At 41.6% G+C, this 18,204-nt stretch overlaps 1 protein-coding gene across 1 annotated transcript; it reads right to left on the bottom strand.

Annotated features, from left to right (window-relative positions):
- Window positions 1-311: 311 nt before the first annotated feature.
- Window positions 312-1,013, bottom strand: LOC113343722. The gene has a single exon (XM_026587852.1). It carries the CDS (start codon window positions 1,011-1,013, stop codon window positions 312-314), a length of 702 nt encoding a protein of 233 aa, XP_026443637.1.
- Between the last annotated feature and the right edge of the window lie 17,191 nt (window positions 1,014-18,204).

The raw sequence follows: 18,204 nt of genomic DNA, 5'->3' as shown, positions 1-18,204 counted from the left end.
AAACATGGTTCTAATGGACGAGTAAAAATTAGTAAAAGTGAAATGGACACCAAAAAAATAGCAAGGATGAAACTGGATTCATCCTGTCTTAAACTTAAAAAATAGCGAATATGAAACTGGATGCATCCTGATGTAAATTAAAAATAAGAAAAAGTATTTGAAAATGGGTAGGATGAAATTGTTTACATCCTGACTATTTTTACATTTTTGTCCATTTAAACAATATCAAATTTTACATGTCTTTTTCACCCAGGAATCATCGTTATTGGCTTCTTTTTTTTTCTTTTTTGAAACTGCAAGAGATATATTGATTAAGAGAAAGTGTTTACAAAAGATTTGTCCACCTGCAATTGATGTTGAATGAGACTAGATGGATCAATTAACCAAACACTAGTTAATCTCTCAGTTCTAGCAACTTTTGAAAGAATATCTGCTATCTTATTTTGCTCTTTAGACACATAGTTAATTTGCCAAGAGACAGAACTAAAGAAAAACTTTTTAATATCTAATATCAAGTTATGAATCCTCCAATCAATGGTAAAATTATCCTTGCTCATTGCCGCCACTACTATTTTTGAGTCCATTTCAAACTGAACGATGTGCAACTTCTTTTCCTTTGCCCAATTTACTTCCTCCCATAGCCCTCTACATTCAGCATGTTCCGGACTCGTCACATGAGTTAGATAGATGCATTTAGATCCCTGGTGAGTACCTGCAAAATCACGAATCATTAGTCCTACACCTCCAGTTAGAGTTTCTTTCATAAATGAACCATCTATATTAATTTTAAAAGTTCCTCTAATAGGAGGAAACCAATGAAGACTGTGTCTCGACTGCCGAATTGTTGTTCTTGTTGTTTGGTTTGATCTGAAAGCAAACTCAGCCAATTCCTTCTCACATTTTGTTATTAACCCGTCCACTGTAATGTTACAGCCCTTAAATACTTTGTCGCATCTTGCATTCCAGAGACACCAAGCAACAGTAAGAATTCTGCAAAGAACATCCTGTGTCATTTGATTATCACTGAGCTTATCAAACCAATCGCACAACCACCTGACCAGGTTACTGACATTTTCAGTATTTAAGCCAAGGGTTGCAAACCATATTCTTTTAGAAGACGCGCAATTGAGAATATAATGCGTGGAGGTTTCCAAACTGTGATCACAGAATGAACATCCAGCTGTATCACCATTTATAAATTGCAGCAGCTTATCCCTTGTAGGTAAAATATCCTTGATGCATTTCCACGCAAATTGATTGATATGGGGAAGGAGGGTAGTTTCCATAATCTCTTGAAGATATTCTTCATTCTATGATCGACCTTGGATTGACTATTCTTCTCTTCCATCATTTTCCTATATGCAGACTTCACTGTAAACTTGCCAGATTTTTCAAGAGTCCAGATTAATTTGTCTTCCACTTGGTGATGAATAGAAATATTTGATATAAGCCTTGCTGTTGTAGCTTCGAACAGCGAGAAGATCAGCGTAATATTCCATCCTCCAGAATGAGAATCAAACAGCTGGTGAACATACTTGTACTCTTGAGTCTGCACAGCATCATGCTTCGGAATAGGTGGAGTAGAAAGGTATGGAATCCACCTATATTTCCATATCAGTATTTTCTTCCCATTTCCCAGGTTCCAACAGCTATACTTTTTGATAAATTGTAACTCAGAAGAAATACTTCTCCATGACCATGTACTATTAGCATTTTCTTTGATGTTGAATACTTGTCCATCCGGAAAACATTTAGCCTTGAGAGATCTAGCACAGATAGAGTTCTCATCAGTGCATAGTTTCCATGAAGATTTTGCCAGGAGAGCTCTATTAAATACTTCAAGGTCCCTGAAACCTAGCCCCCCTTCTTCTTTGGACTTGTTAACGTTTTTCCAGGAGATATAATGCTTTCCTTCATTTGTTTTATTGTTGCGCCAGAACTTTTGTTGTGCAGAATTCATCTTTGATAGTGTGGTATTCGGAAACTTGAAACTTAGCATGTGATGCACTGGGATAGCATTAGTTACGTTTCGAATCATAACACCTCTCCCTGCTTCAGAAATATTAGTTGCAAACCATCTCGAAAAACGATAATCCATCTTATCTACTAGAGATGCAAATGGGATTCTCTTATTTCTACCAACTAATATTGGCAAGCCCAGATATTTTTCATGTGAAATATTCATCTCTCTTACCTGAAGGTTTCCGCTGATAATTTGACACATGTTAGGGCTTGTATTCTTGCTGAAGAAGACAACTGACTTGTTGAAATTAATCAACTGTCCAGAACAAGCACTAAAATCTTCAATCACTTTAAGAAAATTATGTGTTTGAGGGAGATTAGCCTTGCAAAAAAGGAGACAATCGTCCGTGAATAATAGATGATTTATCCTTGGAGCTGATTTTGATATTTTCATACCTGTTATCTGATTTTTATTTTCCTGAAAATTTAAATTCCTTGAGAAAGCTTCCATTGAAAGTATAAATAGGTAAGGAGAGAGAGGATCTCCTTTCCTTATGCCTCTGGATGGAACAAACTTTCTGGAAGGGGAGCCATTTATCATGATTTCGATCTCCGTTGTGCTGATACACTGCATTATTAGCTGACACAATTTTTCGCAGAAACCGAACTTTCTTAAGACTTCCATCAGAAAAACCCATTTTAAACGGTCGAAAGCCTTAGACATGTCCATCTTAAGTGCTAGATGTCTTGTCCTCCCTCCTTTCTTCTTCATTGCTTTTACTAGCTCCTGGACCATGCAAATATTCTCAGATATTAATCTACCAGGTAAGTATGCAGACTGCATTGGGGAGATGATGGTGGGCATATGTTTTTTGAGCCTTAGAGCAATAATCTTTGAGATTATCTTGTATATGGTGTTACAAAGAGCAATGGGACGATAATCTTCTGGTTTATGTGCTGCAGTAGTTTTTGGAATGAGAGAAACCCTGGTGTTGTTGATTTTCTTAAGTAGGAAACCATAATGAAAGAATGCCTTCACAGTTTTGCAAACATCATCTTTGACTATACTCCATTGTGTTTGATAAAAGCCCGGTGGAAAACCGTCTGGCCCCGGTGAAGTCCATGGGGACATAGTCATTAAAGCTTGGTGAATTTCTGCCTCAGAAGGAATTGATATTAACTCTTGATTTTCTTGGCTTGTGATGCAAACTGGTATGTGCCGGAGAAATAACTGACTGTCTGTTGGATTTGAGGAAGTACTGATCTTGCTGAAATGGGAGATTAGAAGTTCTTTTATCGATGATTTGTCTTGACACCATGAGCCGTCTTGAGCTTGGAGAGCATCTTTGTTGTTTCTCGTCCTTCTTTGATTTACTCGAATATGAAAATATTTAGAGTTTCTATCTATTTCATTATAAAACTTGTCTCTGGATTTCTGACGATTTGAACTTGCTTGGATATCTAGTAGATCATCAATTTCTTTTTCAATTCTAAGTACTGCACTTGTGTTATTGCCTTGAATATCAGCTGCCTGTAACTGACACAACTCTTGTTGGAGACTAGCAATTCTCAAATTGATGTTACCAAACGTGAATTTACTCCACTTGGAAAGTAGGTGTCTGGTATTAGAAAGTTTGTCATAGAAGAGAAAATCAGCTGAACCTTCCATGTTAGTCTTCCAAGCATTCACAATTTCATCATTACAAGAATCACTTTGCAGCCAGTGTTCGAAAAACTTCCAAGTTCTACCAGTAGTACTAACTTGGTTATATAAAGACAACATAATGGGTGTATGGTCTGAACCTTTTTGAACTAAATGAACAAGTTTGGCATCGGGATAAGAAATTAGCCACTCACTGTTGCCTAACGCCCTATCTAATCTAGATTTTCTTTTGCATGTACCGTGGCTGTTGCTAGTCCAATTGTATGGGTTTCCTATAAAACCCAAGTCATGAAGGTCAGATTTTCTTATTGAGTCTAGAACTTCAGGGGCAGTGATATCAGTATTGGTATTTCTTTCCTCTTCTGTCATAACAATATTTAGATCCCCTATGAGAACCCAAGGTATGTTAACTGAAGTACTTAATCTTCTAATGTAGTCCCATTCACTAGGTTGTTTGTTTTTATATGGGGTACCATAAATGCAAGATAAAAACCATTCACCTTTACTAGTATCATGATGAACAATTGCATGAAACATGTTTGGGGAAGAGTTCACAATATATAAAGAAACCCATCTTTCCAAAGAAGGATAATTCCGCCAGCTTGCCCTATAGAAGGTTCAAAACTTCTGTTTGGCATTTTTTAAAAATTAGTGAGGTTAAGGATTCTTTTATCATTTATCTTTGTCTCAGACAAGAAAATGATATCGGGGGAGTATATATTGTTCATATGCATGAGGTGATCCCTAGTTTCCGAGCCAAGAAAACCTTGGCAATTCCAGCTTAAAAGTTTCATTTTGAAATTCCTATCAAACGCCTCTAACTTGATACTCAAGTTAATAATAGGGTTTCCTATGGATATGAGGGGATAATGCAAAATATGATAAACCATATTATGAAATTTTTGAAGGCAAATGGACTTGAAAGAATTAAAAAGACTGTTATTAAAAAACGAAGACTGAGAAAAATGTATTACCCGAAAGTTGGAGGCCTCATTCATCACATGAGAAATCTCTTTTGTAGCTGTTTCTCCCTTTTCAACCAGATCGTGTTCCATATCATCAACATCAGCATGAGGATTCTGAGTTTCAGTATCATTCTCCATGGTTTCTGCATCTTGTGAGTCAGTATTTTCCGCAGCTTTCCTAGATCTTTTAAGATTTCTAGCTTCCTCTAATTGGTCTTCCTCTTCAGCTTCCTTGATCTGTTGTCTGCTAGCTTCACATATTTTCTCTATCAAGAGATTCAGATCTTCAACAATATCTACCCCATAGGCATTAGCAAGTGCATCCACGTAGTTAATATACTCGTCATTGGTGAATCTTCGGATCATTAAATCATCCGCAGTGTTCTCACATTCTTCCTCATTGTGAATTATTATAAAACATTTAAGGCAAAGACTGTGAGGTTGTCTTTCCCAGTGAAAGCGAATCCACGAAACTCCTCCGGCCGTAGTATTCCACCAACCTTCTCTATGTAGTGGTTTTGTTAGATCGATGTTAATTCTATCAGTAATAATACTGCCAAATTTCAGCTTACAATCTTCAGGGGCGGTCCAGATTTTCGTACCTAGATCCAGAATTGCATCATTGACAACATCTACAGAATGATGTTCCAACATGATATTTTGGAACTGCACTGTCCAGTATTGTCTGTCAAACACCCAATCTTTAACAGCAACAGCGGGATCATATTTCTTGAGATTTAGATGACATTTCTTGATATTCCAGGGACCGTTGGTCAAGACTGAGTACATGACTTCTTCAATGTGGAATCTGAAGAGGAAAATATTCCTATCTAAAGCCCTCACTTCCTTTGTTCTGTATCTATTCCAAACGATTCTAACTTGTTTTCTTACTACATTAGTTTCAATCGCATCCTTGGAATGAAGTTCTCCGATCAGAGTAGTTCTCCATTCATCCACACCTTCAACAATGGCAGTCTTTATACCAGCAGCTCTTCTCATTTGCCTGGCACATATATCTCGTATCTTAGCATTCTGCATTTTGTTAGTGATTGCTGAGACTTGAGGGTTCGAAGGAGAAGCCATTCCACAAGAACAAGAGTAAAGAAATGAAAGGGTTTTGATATTATGATTTTTGGGATCTGAAAGTGTATTTTTATAAGTGTTTCTATGACAGCTCAAATGACCATAAAAAGATTGATAGAAATAATTTTCCTCTATTAAAAGAGGAAAGAAAATAAATCTCTTATGAATGCTGGAATAATTTGCATTGAAAGAGTTTCCAGTCAACTGCTCTAATTTCGGCGGAGAAACAGTATTCCTACAGTTACAGATTTTTGAAGTAGAAGAGTTTGAGTTTCCAAAATTCAAAAAGATTGTAAGACTGAACTGGATCGGCTGGTGAGGATAATTCGTACAAATTTTAGAGAAACCATTTAAATCATATACATGATAAAGAGAACAATACTGAAACATACTGGTAGAATCCATCATTACGTTGATGGGTTTGCATACTGCATAGTACTTTGATGAAACACTTGGAACTGATTGAGAAGCAAAGACAATTGGGAGAATTGTGCATAGAACAAAAGTCCAATAAAGGATGCTTCCCATGTTTTGATGAACGAGGCCCTGGAAAATTAGTAATACATTAGTTCATATGAGAAAAAGAATTATCACAAATTGGTAAAAATTGTGAGAAAAAACGTCTTGAAACTCAAGCAAGAAGACTAAAGGATATGATTTTACGATACATAACTTAGCAAGAGAAGACAACTTAGAAGGATAAAGTGAAACACCAAAAATAAAAATGCAGAAAACAAAGGAGAAACAATGAGTTCAAAAGGCTGCCTTTTTTGGTGTAATTGACTCTTGAAAATGACAAATTGTCTAACAAAAACAAACATTCATTTTCGATATCCTTTTTTTTTCTTTTCCCAAGAGTAAATTGTCTAACAAAAACAAACAAAGGAGAAACAAACAATCATTTTCTGGTCCTTGATTAATGCATATGCATATAAAATTCGCGAAACTCGCAGGGCATTGGTTATCAAGGGGCAACTGAGAATCAAACTCCAAACAATTCGTACAATGCAGCTTTCTTTGGGACAAATGATCATAACGCGAGCAGTACTACGCCAATAATTCGTGATCTGCCATCTCTAGTACTACAAGAATCGTCTCTTGTTAACCAGGTACAAACCATCTGAAATACTATTTAGCAGTACTACGCCATTAATTCGTGATCTGCCATCTCTAGTATTCGTGATCTGCCATGCTAGACGATCTAGCCTCTTTTGCAAGCAAATCAACAGATGTATTACCCGTCATATGAATGAAATGATAACCCAAAAAACTTGTAACTTCAACCATCAACCTTTTTACCTCGTCTAATAGTCTTTCAACATGCCAAGAGATTGTAGAGTCCTTCCCATTCAAGTAGTCAGTCACATTTTTACAGTCCCTTTCTAAAGAAAAATTTGTTAAGGCCTTCTCTTACGCTCATTTTACAGCTTTAAAAACAGCTATTGATTCTGCCTTTTCATGCTGATTTAACCCGACCATTTCCTCCTCTTGCTCCTTGAAACTCTACAACATTTCGGATAACCACCCTGGACGCGTTTGTATCGCTAGATATCCAAACCCCATCCAAATTCATCTTAGTAGTTTCTCCTAATGGTCTCACCCATTGTCTATTAGGTAAAAGGCAATCAAATACTTGGAATAATCATAGATTCTCTCACATTAATCACCGGTTGTCATATGCACCGATCTTCCTTCATAATGAAGGAGTTATTTCTCCGGATATCAAAATTTCTAACCTCCTGAGCTATTACTAGAATTTCCATATTATCAAAAAAAAAAAAAAAAAAAAAATTATGCGTGTGAGTAAGAGTACACCCCTAATCCAGGGATGTGATAGCACATCAAAACTAAAAGTACCACCCAAGATCCACGCTTGTTTTACTTTATCTACAAACTTTCAAAAAATCAAAAATAATGAAAAGAGAAGAACTTTAATCTTTTTTCGCACAAAGATATCGATTGGACTGCATGAGATAATCATAATGTTCATACCACGGATAATATATTGTTTCTTTAGGTCTTCAAAGTAAGCAAAGTAAAATCCAATATCAACTTTATAAGTTGTAAAGTTTGTAGGGAAAAGAAAACGTATGGGGTGTAGAATGTTAAGATTTTGCATCATTGCTTACACCTTTGTTACCTTTCCGCTCACATGGAGTTGTTGATGGAGGCATGGAGCCATCTATATATGCATACTAAATAGCTTACTGGCTTTATGGTAGCCTACACATTTAAATATCCTAAAACTGATACATAATTCGTATCTAATATTCTTAAATTTTATTACAAGTATAATCCTTTAATCAACCACTAATTAAACTAATCGCCTGTATACGTCCCGAAATCACATTTGCTGCATGCACGTGGGTTACTCGTTTTTAGAGCCGAAAATGGGTAATTTGTCAAAATATTTTTAAATCACGTTTTAAAGAGTAAAAAATAATTTGGGTGAAATGGCCAAAAAAAATAGTAAGGATGAGCTTAAATTTAAAAAATAGCAAGGATGAAACTGGATACATCCTGTGTAAATTAAAAATAAGAAAAAATATTTGAAAATGGGCACGATGAAACTGGTTATATCCTGCCTATTTTTACATTTTGGTCCATTTAAACAGTATCAAAATCTAACTGTCCATTTCATTCAGGAATTGTTGATTTTGATCTTTTTAACCAAGTTTGTGTTTTTAAAGTGATCTGAGATTGCTTGGCATTTTTATAGATAGATAGATAGAAAGAAGTGATTAATGAGACGTTGTCATTACGCCTTTTGTGTACACATATATCTCACTATCAGACACGTGTATATAAAAAGGTACGTGGAAAGCATGCAGGCCAAAACATCAAAACATGATGCGTCACGAAACACCGAATAAACCCCGAGGAGTTACTTTATCTCATCCCCAAAAGAGGAGCTAAGATCCGGTGGAGAGAAAGTTAGCTGACACGGACTGACAGGGGCAGAAGACACTTGTCTGACACGAGCAGACCCCTCAACTACCCACATTAAACACTCTGAGCAGTGTACGTGTCGACCAACCTGTGGAACGAGCGAGGATGCCTCTGCGGGATCAAGGGGCAAACGCAGACCTCCGCGTGATGGACGCAAGGACACAAGAAGATAAGGTTCCAACGGTCTTCAGAGATGGGTCCCACGTTCTAACCTTATAAATACCCAATCTCCACCAAGAGGAAAGGGGATCGAAAATATCAGGAAGGGAAGGAGAGAGAGAGAGAGAAATAGTAAGGGTAAGTTAATCCCTTAGAGGAGAGAAACATGTAAACCCCAAAAGTCATTCAACTATTCGTGTAACCGTGAAGAACATAGTAAAACAACAAACCCCGTGGATGTAGGCTTTAGTGCTGAACCACGTAAACCTTGGTCTTATTTACATTTCAGCACTTTACATTCATTTAGCTCCGCGCATGTTTGCTTATATGTTTTGTTTTCCTTAATACTTATATCCCATGCACAAACGCCACGCATGGAGTTGTTGGATGAGGCCATGATAAACCCGAAGGTTTTGAGCCAATGAATCAACACCAGGGTACCATCATCATAATCTCTTTAGATGATAATGATTGATTGTGAGCGTTCGGACCCCCTCGTGGTTTGTGTGCTCACAATTTGGCGCTAGAAACAGGGACTTCGTCCCGGTAAAAGATTTATCTTGTCCTGTGATTTCATTTTAATTTGGCATATGATTGCTCTGATTTTATCAGCTCGGACCGTATAGATCATTCGTTAACTGTATTATGTTCAAAAACCCACCTTTGGTCTTCGATAAGAGTTATTGTTCTAAGCGGGTTATTGTTCTAATCCATCGGATTTACAATTTTCGTAGTTTTTATACTAAGGATCTCCTTTAATAAAACTCTAACCCGTATTTTATAGCCTGCGGGTATTAATTCCCTCTTGAAAAATTGTATTTCGCCAACTAACCCGCTTCACGCGGATATTCCCGTTTCCGTTGTTTGAAATAACTTATGCAGAGAGAACGTGTTGTGAGTAAAGAAGGCAAGTTTACGCGAGATTTCATTATCAACAAAAGGGCACGTGATGGAAAAGACGCAGGAAGCAGGAAAATCCAAAGCTTTGTCAAAAGAAACACCCAGGACAACCCCGATCATCACCCGAAGCAAGCAGAAAGGAGATAAAGCTAAAATGACCAATCGAAGGCAAGATACTGCAGAAATCACTTCACCCATGAACGCTAATTCAGTTGCAGCGGCGGCTCTCAGAGCAGCAACGAAAAGTACGGGGAGGCTGCGGTAGTCCCGAAGGCTGCGGAGGCTAGCAATACCTTCGCCATGAGTCAACTTAATCAACCAAGAGAAAGGGTGGATGAATCCAGAACATTCCAACCCGCGCACCTTCTAACTTTGGAATGCCGCTAACAAATAATCAGAATCAAACCATACCGGCGGCTCTGGCACCGCAGAGGGGCGCTCACTCCAATTTGGAAACACCAGCAACCGAAGCTGAACCCCTGCCACCTTTAGTACAGACCATGGAGGAGGGCGGCACCAGGCTGTAGCGGCACGCGCTGGGACTCCCAATCAGGGGTCCAACCAATCACACCGACTAATGGCTGAGCTTGAGGAACTGAGAGAAACCAGCAGGTTTACGCAGAAGCTGTAGCTCTGTTGGCCAGAGAAAATCAAGATTTAAAGGAGCGGATTGCTCTAAGCACGAAGACCAGCCAACAACTTGATGAAGCAAGCTCCAAAGCACCAGAGCCAATCCAGACTGTAGAGTCGTCCTAGCGGCTAATGAAGACGCGACAAGGAGACGTAGCGTATCCGACCCGGATTATGACGATGGAGAGTCAGACGGTAATGAGCTGAAGAATTTAGAGCACCAACGCGCAATGGAGGAACTACGAGATGAGATGATGGCAGAGATCAGGCAATTAAAAAATAAACAAGGTGGGGGAAGGTTAGAAGAGGTCATGAGAGAAGCTAACTCCACGCCCTTAACGCATCGCTTGGCCAACACCCCTATTCCACTGAAATGCCCTGTCCCGACGTTCGAATGCTATGATGGATCCAGCGACCCTGCTGCACATTCGGTACTACAACCGTGTCTTAGCTAGATGGGGTCAGAACGACGCCGTACTCTGTAGATACTTCCCGTCAAGCTTGAAGGGATCGGCGTTATCATGGTTTGATAATCTGCCACCAAACTCCATCCACTCATACGACCAACTCGCAGAGAAATTCTTAAGAACATACATGTACAACAAGACTGTAAACACCGGGATGGATAAGCTCTTTTCACTAGCAATTGGCTACAAGGAAACCACGAGGGAGTACACAAACAGATGGCATAAGATCTGCCAAGCCATAGGGAGCGTGGACCCAGTGGTAAGCATCAATTGCTACAAATGGGGCTTAGACCGAATGAGTCCCCTATTTGTTGAAATTCACGGGAGCGTGCCCAAGACAAAGGAGATCTCCGAATAATTATCGAAAGCACGCTCGACTTGAAGAAATTCAACGGGAAAACCCGAGGGCATATCCGCAGAGGTCTCACCGCACCAATTCAGCGGAACAAACCAATGGGGCCAAAAGGGGTTGCTCAGATGAGAGACCTCACGAAGATAGGAAGGAACGGAGGGATGAACGAAGAACAGGCGACCGAAAATTCGAAGATCAAGTTTACACGAAACTCAACGCTAGCTATGCTCGTATCCTACGAGAGATCAAAGGGAGGGAAAACTTAGAGTGGCCATGGTCTAAGGGAAAGCAGCCCCCGAGATCCGAGAAGTCTAAAGATTACTGTGAGTATCACTGTTTCAACGGACACCAGACCGAAAAATGCAAGAACCTTAAAATAATGATCCAAAAATTAATTGATGCGGGAGAGCTCAAACATTACATACGAAAGGAGGTTACCGAGGACAGATCCAAACGAACCAAACCAGTCCAACTTCCGGAAGAAAACCGAACAATCAACACCATCTCGTGTTCCGAAGCCACAGGACCCTCACTCACAGCGCAGATTGGAAAAAGGTTACGGAAGCAATTCGAAGACCGCTGCGAGTTATATAAGGTCGATGGGATAGCGGTGGACGAACACGAAGAATGGATGGAATCTCCTATCATCTTCGATGCCGAGGATATCGAAGAAGATATGGAAGACCATAACGATCCCTTGGTCCTAACATTACCAGTAGCTGGATGTAACCTCAAAAAGATCCTCATAGACGGGGGAAGCTCTGTAAATGTCCTATTCTATGATGCATTCAAACGGATGAAGCTCCATGATGAACAGTTGATGACCTCTTATCACACCATCTACGGATTCAATGGAGCAGCCACGAAGCCCTTGGGAGACATCGTGTTACAGGTTAACGCAGGGCCCATGAAACTGGATACCCGATTCAGTGTGGTGGACACCCCTTCCCCCTACAACGCCATTATTGGACGACAATGGGTACACAAGCTCAAAGGAGTTGCGGCAACATACCACCAATACCTCAGATTTCCAACACCTGAGGGAATAATGGAGATCAAGGGAGATCGAATCGCTACGCGAGAGTGCCAGGCCACTCAGGATCATATCAACAATGAGCAAGAAGAGCAGCGAAAAATCCGAAGAGTAAGAAATCAAGAAACCGCGAAAGAAAGCCGTAGACCTATTCCTTAAGGAAACTACAGGAAAAGGCTTGACGAAAGATGGTAATGTCCAAGGCTCGGAAACAAGTACCTCAACAACCAGCGAAGAGCAGAAACACGCTAAATAGCAATTAAAGAGCGCCCCAGTCCTCGGAAACCCGAAGCCTGTGTTCACACCAGTAGAACCCGTAAAGGAAATCAACATAGGAACGGAAGAAGACCCGAAGATGGTCAAAATGGGACCATCATGGACGAAGGAAGAGAACATTCCTTAACCAAATTACTTAAGGAATATGCGGATGTGTTCGCCTGGAAGTTAGGAGATATGCCGGGGATTGACCCAAAAGTAATCCAACATGAACTACGCATCAAACCGGGCACGCCCCCGTTCAGGCAGAAAATACGAAAAGTGGCTCCAGAATATCATGAGGCGGTAGAAACAGAACTTCGGAAGCTACTAGATGCAGGATTTATCAAGGAAGTCAAGTACCCTACCTGGATCTCCAACATGGTCATTGTTCCTAAGAAAAATGGAGGGGTTAGAATATGCATCGACTTTACTAATCTCAACAAGGCATGTCCAAAGGACAGCTATCCCCTGCCGAGCATAGATCAACTGGTTGAAGCAGTTGAAGGGTACGAAGAGCTGTCATTCATGGACGGATATTCTGGTTACAACCAAGTAGCCCTGGCAGAAGAAGATCAGCCACACACAGCGTTCTATACCCCACATGGCCTTTATTGCTATACCAGAATGCCTTTCGGCTCCGAAACGCAGGGGCAACATACCAAAGGATGGTCGATGCTATCTTCAAGCCATGGATTGGAGGAACCCTAGAAGTCTACGTGGACGACATGCTCGTCAAAAGCAAGCTGCGTAAAAATCACCACCAGGACCTGAGGAATATCTTCGAAGCAATGAGACAGCATCACATGAAAGTGAATCCGGAGAAATGTACTTTCGGTGTCACCTCGGGGAAGTTCCTCGGGTATCTGGTGACGAAAAGGGGCATCGAGGTAGACCCAGCAAGATTCAAGCCATAGTAGAGATGCCGTCCCAAAGAATCTGAAGGAAGTGCAGAAGCTCAATGGGTCCATAGCAGCGTTGGGCAGATTTATTGCACGGTCTTCGGACAAATGCAAACATTTCTTCAATATTCTTAAAAAAGGGAGCAGGTTCGAATGGACCGCGAATGCGAGGAAGCATTCCAAAAAATCAAAGAACATCTAGCTTCAATCCCGATCCTGCAGAAGCCAGACCCTGATGAAGTTTTGGCACTGTACATAGCAGCAACGGAGGACGCAGTCAGCGCGGTATTAGTCAAAACCAATACAAAGGTAGAACAGACCTATCTATTACGTCAGCAAGACACTCAATTCCGCGGAAAGAAATTATACTAAGATTGAACAACTCATCCTCGCACTGGTATGGGCTACCCAAAAACTGAGAACCTACTTCCTAACTCACCTCGTCAGGGTACCATGCAAAGCACCATTGGAAGCAGTCCTCAAAAGCACGGGAAAAGTGGGCCGAATAGCCAAATGGAACACCCATCTGGACCAATTCAACATCATTCATGAAATTCAACATTCTCAGAAGTCCCAAGTGGCAGATTTCTTAGCAGACCCCCCTGACAACGACGAAGAGATTAAGGGAATACCAGAAGCCGAGGAAGAAATCAAGGATCCAATGGATATCCTCGAACCTGCGAGTCATAGACAATGGGAAGTCTTGTCGACGGATCTAAAAATAAGGAAGGAGCAGGAATAGGTATTGTCATTATCACCCCAACTGGAGAAAGGATTATACAGGCACTTAGATTGGAATTCAAAGAGCATACCAACAACATTGTTGAATACGAAGCTGTCGTACATGCCCTACGTATAATAATAGAGATGGGGGTAACCGATGTAAGGCTGACAAGTGATTCGCAGCTTGTCATACGGCAAATAGGGCTCGAGTATAATGTGTACGATGACACCCTTTCAGCTTACATGGCCTTGGTCCAAACATTGGCATCACAAATCCCGAACATTAAGTTCCGGCACTTATGCAGAAGGGACCTCAGGCACGCGGATGCCCTAGCATATATATCATCCATGCTGAGGGATAAAAATGCCGAAGGTATTAAAATAGCAAGGGTATACGAGCCTTCGATTGCATCTCAATTCTCCTTCGCTACCAATCAAGATACGATGGAAGAAAATATCGAAGACCAGGTAGGAGAAGACATCCATAATGACTTTGATGAAGAGGACATCCTGTCAAGAGCAAATCAAGACGAAGACTTCAGCAACGAAGATGACTGGAGGGTGACAATACATGCCTTTCTCGAAAAAGGAAGCTTACCTGCGGATCGGAAACAAGCTAGGAAGATGCTCTCCAAAGTGGGAAGATATGATCTTCGGGAGGGGGTCCTGTATAGAAATCCTTCCTTGGACCATTACTACGCTGCTTGTCCCGGAAAGAGGGGCATCGAATTCTAAATGATATCCATTATGGTGACGCGGGGAATCATAGCGGCATGAGATCACTAGCTGAAAGCAAAAACGCAAGGATATTACTGGCCGACAATGATACAAGATGCGCGAGGATGTCCCGACGATGTGAAGAATGTCAGCGCTTCGCGAAAAAATCCACGCGCCGGCAACAATGTTAAACTCTGTCGATAGCCCGTGGCCATTTGCAAAATGGGGCGTAGACATCGTCGGGCCTTTCATCGAAGGATCAGGGAAGAGACGATTTTTGATAGTAGCCACGGACTACTTCAGTAAATGGGTGGAGGCTAAGGCCTTGGCCAGGATCAGAGACGCGGATGTGTTCACTTTCATATTCCAGAACATCATTTGCAGATTTGGTATACCTGCTGAAATTGTATCTGATAACGGCAAGCAATTACAGGGAAAAAATATAGACATGCTCTTCGACACTTTCAAAATAAGAAAGAACAAGTCCACCCCCATATACCCTCAAAGCAACGGACAAGCGGAAGCTACCAACAAGACCCTCGCCCTTATACTCAAAAAACAATTAGACGAGCATAAGGGAAGATGGTGCGAACAACTGCACAATGTCTTATGGGCATACAGGACAACACGAAGATCCGCTACCGGGGAATCCCCGTTTCTTCTAACTTATGGAGCTGAAGCAGTCATACCTACGGAAATCCTCATGCCAACCACGAAGACCGAAGCTTGGGAGAAAAACCTCACAACAGATATGATGTTAGAAAGGTTGGACGACTTGGAAGGAAGAAGGGAAGTAGCATTGCAAAAGATGGAAAATTATCAACGAAGACTAGCAAGGGAGTACAACAAAAAGGTAAAGCTACGGAATTTTGTAGAGGGACAGTATGTGTTGAGAACAATCCCACGGTATCAGCAAGAAAAGAAATGGGGAAAGTTAGCACCTACATGGGGAGGACCTTTTATGATCCACGACATTGCGGGTAACGGTTCCTACTACCTTCGTAATCTAAAAGGCGAGGTCCTCCGGCATCCTTGGAATGCTAAATGGCTCAAACCATACTTCCCATAGAAGCAACGCAGATTTGAATCTGCTTGGAGTGTACCAGAAGAAGAAGGGAGCCTGACCGCTCCACATGTTTCTATCTCTGGAAGAGGAATTGCAGACCTCAACTTATCAGTCCTCGGGAAAATCGAGGGCTTCGTCAAAGAACTCCCCCGTGGAATACATCCGATCAAAAGAAAATTCTTGAGAAGTGGGAAGGGTATCCGCGACATCACCAGCAGGGACGGAAACATCCCCAATGACAACGTCATCAGCCACCACAGCTTTGTTCCTTCCTTCATCACCAGCGTGACCAGCGAAGACCTCTTCTTCGACATTGATAGGGGAGGTACCAGTACGTTCCTCCCCATCTGTAATCTCGTCCTCAGCAAACTCTTCGTTCACTGGACTAGTAACTTCTTCTTGGGCCTCAACCTCTCCCATCACCGTAGTAGAAGACTGCTTCGGCCTAATCTTTTTCTTCTTCAATACCTGAAACCAACACCACAAAAAGAATTATTTTTCCCGTCTGATGGAAGTTCTAAAAAAGAAGCGCAGCTAGAATCTGCGTACCTGAGCAGCTGAGATATTCTTCGGTGGGAGTATAGCACCGGAACCATCCTCCTCGTCTCCCTCTACGACGTCCAGGGCATAAGGAAAATTCATGCCCGCAAAGTTCAGACGCCAGGGGCAGAAATCTCCATAGCGAACAGGAGGAGATTCGCGCGGCTTACTATTCTCGGTAGGCCGCCAACCGCGGGGACCAGGAATCCAACCGTAAGCCCACGGACCAACTATCTCGATAACGGTGGCGTGCCACTCGTAGTCATGATCGCGCTTGATCCTCTCTCGCGCGGGGAAGAGTTTCCGACAACTGGACGCCTCCGTGCCAGGAATATACTTCAGCTTGGCATCGCTGACCTCATTTAACAGACGAATCTCGCCTCGAGGAGCAGGGAGATTCCGAAGGCTGACACTCCACGGCTTGCGATTCCTACTATTGACGTAATCACCGAAGGAGTTATTGAAATTCTCAGGAGTATACCATTCCTTCTCCATGGGATTGGGGACGTAACAAGTCATCGACGTTTCCCCCTTACTCCGCAGATAGCATTCCTTCAGGGCGCGGAGATAATTCCCCGATAGTTGGGATACGGAACGGCTGTGAGTATTGGTGGAAGAACCCTCACGACTAGCGAGCACGTCGTAGTAGAAGGAATCACCTGATTTGTACAACAGCAGCATCAGACCAGCCTCGAATGCCCCAACCGTCGTTAACAAATGAAATTCATCGAACTCATACTTGGAGATAAGCTCATACGTAATATCATCCTCAGGGGCATAGAAACGAACCCCGAAGGCTTGAAGCTCATGCTTTTCCTTGAATATTTCAAGATCGATATGCTTGAAGGTTACTTTTTTCCTGCTAACAGAGACACTGCGTATCAAGGGAGCAGCCTCATCCTCCTCGGCGGGGCCGGATGAACTAACGAACGCTTCCGAAGCTTTTCTCTTCACGGGGGGATTCTTTGAAGATTCAACCCTAGGAGCTACGCCCTTCGTATTCTTCCCTTTAAAAGTTGGAGAAGACCGTAGATGATGCTCGGGCACTAACGAACGTAGAGGAGGAATGTCAAAAGCAACAGCGCGGGTCGGAGCCTGCGTACTCCTAGTATCATCACGAGGACGAGCCATTGAGCGATCAAAGACTCTTCGAGAACCAGACGGAATTGTCGGAGGAGTCTCTTCCCTAGAGGACGAGGCTTTCGCTCCAGAAGAAACTCGACTCCGACGAACATCATCTTGAGACTCTCGACGCTGAGGAGATCTTGATAACCCAGAATCAGGAGTCTGATAAGTAGGCCGCGGACGGTCAGACATGCTGCGGAAAGAATAAAATCAAGAACAAGTTACACACAATCAAAAAAAAACATCACCAAAAATCAAAAAACACATCCATAGCAATACAACCACGATAACGTAGCAACCCTAAAATTAGTATACATGCTCAAAATTTCACCCTCGAAGTAATGGCTTCCTTAATTTAAGATGAAGAACAGGGGCAAACTAGTATGCAAGCATCAGAAGAAGTTCTTCATCACAAACAAGGAACAACAGTAGCAGAAAATTCACAAATCAACACAGCATAAAACGGTGGAAATAAAGAAAAGAAAAACTTACCGGCAAAAACAGCAGTAGAAGAAACAAACAGGAGAAGCGGGCGTGGTTAATGCTAAGGTGGAGAGAATTTAAGATCACAGGTGCAATGAAGACTGACAGAAAATTTAAGATCATAGGTGCAATGAAGACTGACAGAGAATTTAAGGTCACAGGTTCAATGAAGACAGACAGAAAATTTAAAGGAAGAATGAAAACTGAGAGAGTGTTTAGGAAGAATGAAA

The sequence above is a fragment of the Papaver somniferum genome, unplaced genomic scaffold, assembly GCF_003573695.1.
Source record: "Papaver somniferum cultivar HN1 unplaced genomic scaffold, ASM357369v1 unplaced-scaffold_65, whole genome shotgun sequence".
Taxonomy (NCBI): Eukaryota; Viridiplantae; Streptophyta; class Magnoliopsida; order Ranunculales; family Papaveraceae; genus Papaver; species Papaver somniferum.
The sequence above is the reverse complement of the archived record's forward strand: the minus strand, read 5'-3'. Positions and strand labels throughout refer to the sequence as shown.

Bases quoted from the DNA above. Each gene is read 5' to 3' on its own strand.
- LOC113343722 (XM_026587852.1), bottom strand. From the start codon at position 1,013: ATGACACAGGATGTTCTTTGCAGAATTCTTACTGTTGCTTGGTGTCTC.